General features: G+C 45.7%; 2 protein-coding genes across 2 annotated transcripts; both read left to right on the top strand.

Annotated features, from left to right (window-relative positions):
• Nucleotides 1-1,226: 1,226 nt before the first annotated feature.
• On the top strand, nt 1,227-2,108 carry LOC149146307 (uncharacterized). Its single transcript, XM_089452716.1, has one exon. The coding sequence runs from the start codon at nt 1,227-1,229 to the stop codon at nt 2,106-2,108; it is 882 nt and encodes a 293-aa protein (XP_089308842.1).
• Nucleotides 2,109-4,016: 1,908 nt separating this feature from the next.
• LOC149146306 (uncharacterized) lies at nt 4,017-4,652 on the top strand. The gene has a single exon (XM_089452715.1). The coding sequence runs from the start codon at nt 4,017-4,019 to the stop codon at nt 4,650-4,652; it is 636 nt and encodes a 211-aa protein (XP_089308841.1).
• The last annotated feature ends 820 nt before the right edge of the window (nt 4,653-5,472 follow it).

The following is a 5,472-nucleotide window of genomic DNA, read 5'->3' as shown; positions in this document are numbered from 1 at the left end:
AAGCCACGATTTGACCCGAACAAAGAAGATTTCAGCTGGGCTCTAGTATGGATTAGAATGTGCGGGCTCCCTGTGGAATATTGGAAGGAAGAAACGCTTGCAGACATTGGAAACCGGTTGGGAACCTTCATCAAATTTGCTGAAGAAACAAAGAAGTGAAAATATACTTCCTACGCACGGATCTGCGTCAAGATGCACCTTGCCAAGACACTGGCAGAATCGGTAAGTCTCTTTCATGAAGATTTTGAATGGGAACAAACCCTTGATTATGAGCACATTCCTTTCCGCTGCCATAAGTGCCATGCACATGGACACCTGTTTAGGGATTGCCCTCTTAATCAACAAACCAAAGCCTTCACTTCAGAAACTTAGACTGATTCGGAAGGTTTCACCTTCATCCCCAACCGCCGCCGGCATTCTAAGAAGAATCAGGCGGTCCCTGACATCTCTACCAGATTAGACTCTCGGAACAAGTTTTCGCCTCTTGCCAATCAAGATCCTTCCAGTGGAGAGCCTTTCGACTCTGATTCTCAGCCATCTTCATCCCTTAAAACCCATGCTCCTAAGCCCCCAGTTAAACCCAGCGCGATTCAATCTCCCCTCTCTCCTTTTGAAGATATTCCAAAGGCAGTTTCTGATATCAATGATTCATCCGCTGACAAAGGGAAATCCAAATTAGATCCCACACAACTGGCATCTGACATGGATATGGATGCAGCATTAGCACTCAGCTTACAAAACACCATAGCGGAAGAAGAACAAAATGCCCCGAGCAGCATGGAACAGGATCCGGAGAACATCATCCTCGAGGGATTAGACATTTTCAAACTTGAAGCAGCCTGCAAGCAAAAGGAATACAATACCATCCCTCCCTGGCAAATAGAGCGGCTGGAAGGAGTCCTAGCCAAGGTACAGCACAACAAGCATCTCGGCATACAGGGAGGAAGTCCATGGGATATCAAAAAGAGTCTCAAAGAAAACAAGAAGAGAGGGCGCACAACTGACCTGCAGAGGACCATTGCAGTAGGGGAATTGCTTATGGAATCAGGAAGATTCCCTAAGCTGACCAAGTTTTACAAACCTGCATCCCATTTACCATGAAGCTCATCTCCTGGAATGTGAGAGGGCTCAATAGCCCCTCAAAAATTAGGATGATCAAAAACTTGATACAACAAGAAAAACCCTCTATAGTTTTTCTTCAAGAAACAAAAAACAGTACAATAGCCATGGACAAAGTAAGAAATAAGATATGGGCTGGTAGCAGCTCAATGTCAGTAGACTCTTCAGGGGCTTCTGGAGGTCTTTCTATTCTGTGGAATCCACAGATTCTCAATCTTTACGACTTCCAAGCCACCCATTTTCTCATTCAAGCCTCCTTTCATCTCATTGGAACCAACATCCACGGGCACCTTTCCAATGTTTACTTTCCACAAAGCATTCAGCAAAAATTAGATCTGCTAAACACGATTTCTAGTTTAAATGAGCACAGAAAATTCCCGCTCTGGATAAGTGGAGGCGACTTCAACATTATTCAGTCACTGGAGGAGAAAACAGGGGGAAGAACAAGACTAGAAAACGACAGCAAAGGACTCAGCGACTTTATACAGGACAACCACTTAATGGATATTCCGACCTCCAATGGGATTTTCACCTGGACTAATAAGCGCACTGGGGCCAACCACATTGCCTCTCGGCTTGACAGGTTCCTCCTCTCAGAAAACGCAATCCATCTAGGAGGAGACTTCAATGCTTCAATTCTGCCCTACAGAGGTTCGGACCATTGGCCCATCGTGCTTCATTGGTCTCGGCCCGGTACAAGATGTAATAGGCCCTTCCGCTTTGAAGCGTTTTGGTTCACAAACGCAAAGTTCAGACAGGTTGTAGAGGAGGCATGGAAGTCTTACAGGCCATCCGAAGGAGCCAAAATGTATCAGTTCCAGCTAAAGCTGAAAAACCTAAAGCAAGTACTCAAGAACTGGAACAAAACTCAATTTGGCAACATTCATGAGGATCGACAAAGGCTGGAGAAGCAAATGGAAGCTCTACAGCAAGACATCATCAAAGAAGGACGCACGGAGGAGCAATCCCAACATGAGAAAATACTCTAGAATAGATTAGAAGAACGGAGAAAGCAAGAAGAAATACTTTGGCGACAGAAATCTCGAATCAACTGGCTGAAAGAGGGCGAAAAGAATACAAAATTTTTCCATAGAACAGCTCTACAAAGGCGCATGTATAACAACATCACATTCATCAACAACCAACAAGGAGAGCGTGTTGAAGCCCATGAAGACATGGAAAAGGAATTAACACATTACTTTCAAGACATCCTTAAAGAGCCGGAAGGAAGCAGGGATGCCGAAATCAGAGCCATCACACAGCATATTCCCAGAATAATAACAGATGAGCACAATAACAAATTACTTCAGCCCACCTCCCTGAAAGAAATTGAAGAAGCAATGCACCAGCTCAAGGACGGCAAAGCCCTGGGGCCGGATGGCTTTACAGCCAATTTCTACCATGAATTCTGGGAGTTAATTAAAGAAGAAGTATGGGAGTTGGTGGAAGAATCAAGAAGCATGCACTGGATTCTGCCAGCCCTCAATACCACTTTCATAGCTCTAGTTCCCAAATGTGCGGAACCAAGCAAGCCGGAAAGCTTTCGACCCATTGCTTTATGCAACGTCATATACAAGCTTATCTCTAAGGTTATAGCAAATCGGCTAAAACCTCTCCTACCCTTGCTCATTTCACCAGAACAAACAGGTTATGTTGAAGGGAGGCAGATCATGGATGGCATCGTCTTATCAAATGAGGTGATTCACTCTCTAAAGATTCTAAAAAAGCCAGGTATGCTTCTAAAACTCGATCTATCCAAAGCATTTGACAAGCTCAGTTGGAATTATATTCAACAAGTGCTCATAGCTTTTGGCTTCAGTCATACATGGACAAGATGGATTTACAATTTAATCTCCTCTCCCAGCATTTCTATTCTGTTAAATGGTTCTCCATCTCATCCTTTTAGGCCTTCAAGGGGTATAAGACAAGGGGATCCCCTGTCGCCTTTCCTCTTCGTCCTTATGGCAGAAGGGCTAGGCAGACTGTTAAAGGCAGCGGTCGCTACTCAAATGCTCAAAGGTATCTCTGTTCATGGCCTTCCTCCCCAATCCCACCAACAATTTGTCGACGACACCATGCTCTTTGGACACCCATCCTCGCAAGAAGCCTCCGTCTTCAAGTCTCTGCTTTCCATATTTTCTAAAGCGTCAGGTACCTCCATCAATGCGTCGAAATCCCAGCTATATTTCTTTAATACTCCCCTCTCCACACAAAGGAACATAGCTCGAATTTTGCAGTTTACCATTGCCAAACTTCCGTCGACTTACTTAGGGGCTCCCCTGGCTGCTGCGGCCATCAAACATTCCTCCTGGCAGTCTTTACTAGATAAGTTTGAATCCAAACTCTCCCTTTGGACCTTCCGAGCTCTCAATATCGCTAGCCGGCTTGTCCTGATCAAATCGGTCCTCCAAGCAATGCCATTGTACCTTTTTTCTTTATTGGCCGCGCCCAAATGGGTTCTTAAATATATTCGTAATCTCCAGCGAAATTTCCTCTGGGGGTCTTCAGGCCTGAACAGAAAATGGGCGCTCGTAAACTGGAAAGATGTCTGTAAACCTAAATCTGAAGGGGGCCTGGGACTACGAGACCCTTTGCAGAGCAATAATACTATGGGTGCACGCATGTGGTGGAATTGGATCACCAAGCCCAACGTACCATGGGCCAAACTTTGGCAAGCAAAATATGCACCAGGCAGCCAATGGAATGACTTAATCAGAATCAACTCCACTACTCAAGGATCACCCATGTGGAACGCAGCCAAACCTCATAGCATATTCATTCAAGAGCATAGTTTCTGGGAGATTCACTCAGGCACTACAGCAAGATTTTGGGAGGACTCGTGGCAGCAGCTCCCCAAGCTTGCCACAATTTTTCACAGGCCTCTCTGGTAAGAGCAGATGAAGCATGCACACCTCACGCAAGTCAATCAATTTTGGAAACCTTCGGCAAACACCGACTTCAGAACTTGGAAGAAAGCCAATCTCTGGCAAAGTAATTGGCAAGGAGAGACATATGAGGACATAGAGCGAGAATTATCATTTAGGAAAATTCGATACTACGTTCTACAGGATCGCCTAAGATGGGGCCATCAGCATAAAGGCACATTTACTACTAAAGAAGCCCATAAGCTCAGATACACTGGAGACCAGCTCCACAAGGACCGGATCTGGGAAAAGATATGGCAACCAGGAATTTGGCCCAAAATCTCCACCTTCTTATGGCTGCTTAGCAAGAGAAGAGTGCTCACTTGGGACAACCTGATTAAGCGTGGATTCGTGGGGCCTTCTAGATGCCCGAACTGCAACATTAACTCGGAGACAATTGGACATCTCATGGAAACCTGCCCGCTCGCTGAGCAAATTTGGAGGAAAGTTGAGAGCTGTAACATGAGATCAGAGGCCAGAACAGAAGACATAGCTGAAAACTTAAGGAATTGGGCTCCCTCTCCTTTCAAAATTCAGCTTCTCAATTTTCTGTGGAGACTCTTACCAGGATTCATATACTGGACTCTCTGGAAAGAAAGAAACCACTGAATCTTCAACAACTCCTCCCGGCCCACTGAAACATTATGGTTAATCCTTATCAAACAGCTGCAAGAAACTCTGGCCCTCAAATCCTGGACAGATGAGGATATGCCAGACTCCCCTTTAGAATGTCGGATCCTGAAGTCTTGGAACATAAACCTCTCAGTGATAAAGAAAGAAGGCACCCGATCATCCAACAGCAGCGCCTCTCCTTCTAGCTGGTCCCCTCCAGCTTTTGCTACCTTCAAGTTAAACTTCGATGGGGCAGCCGAAGGTAATCCGGGGCTCGCAGGCTATGGAGGACTCTTCCGAAATCACACAGGGGAAATACTTCAGATTTTCTATGGCTCGTTGGGTAAAGACATGAATAATGTCGCCGAATTAGAAGGCCTATGGAGAGGCTTATGCCTTGCAGAGCAGAATAATTACTTCCCTTTGGAAGTAGAAGGAGACTCCTTAATCCTTATCAGTGCTGCCCAAAGAATCCAGGCAGGTACATCTGTGATCAAGGTCGCCACAAGCTGGAGAATATTAAGCAGGATGGAACTAATGGAGGACATGCTACATACTCCCCAAAGTATAACTTTCAAGCATGTACGAAGAACAGCGAACAAGGTCGCTGATAGATTAGCCAACCAAGGTGCTTCCCAGTGCATACCTTACTTTGTAGGCTCTCTGGACAACTCAGAAGATGACAAGCTCAACAATGAATGCATCTCTCTGGCGAAGAAGGATTTCAACATCCCGGATGCGGGTGCATAGGGGCTCGGTGAATGGCACGCGCCATCACGTGGGCAGGTGGCATGCTCACGGAAGCTGGAGGTACCAC

This window comes from Pinus tabuliformis, chromosome X, assembly GCF_031772625.1.
Source record: "Pinus tabuliformis cultivar Carrire ecotype Pingquan chromosome X, CPIR1, whole genome shotgun sequence".
NCBI classification, from domain to species: domain Eukaryota; kingdom Viridiplantae; phylum Streptophyta; class Pinopsida; order Pinales; family Pinaceae; genus Pinus; species Pinus tabuliformis.
This window is presented reverse-complemented; position numbering and strand designations above follow the sequence as displayed.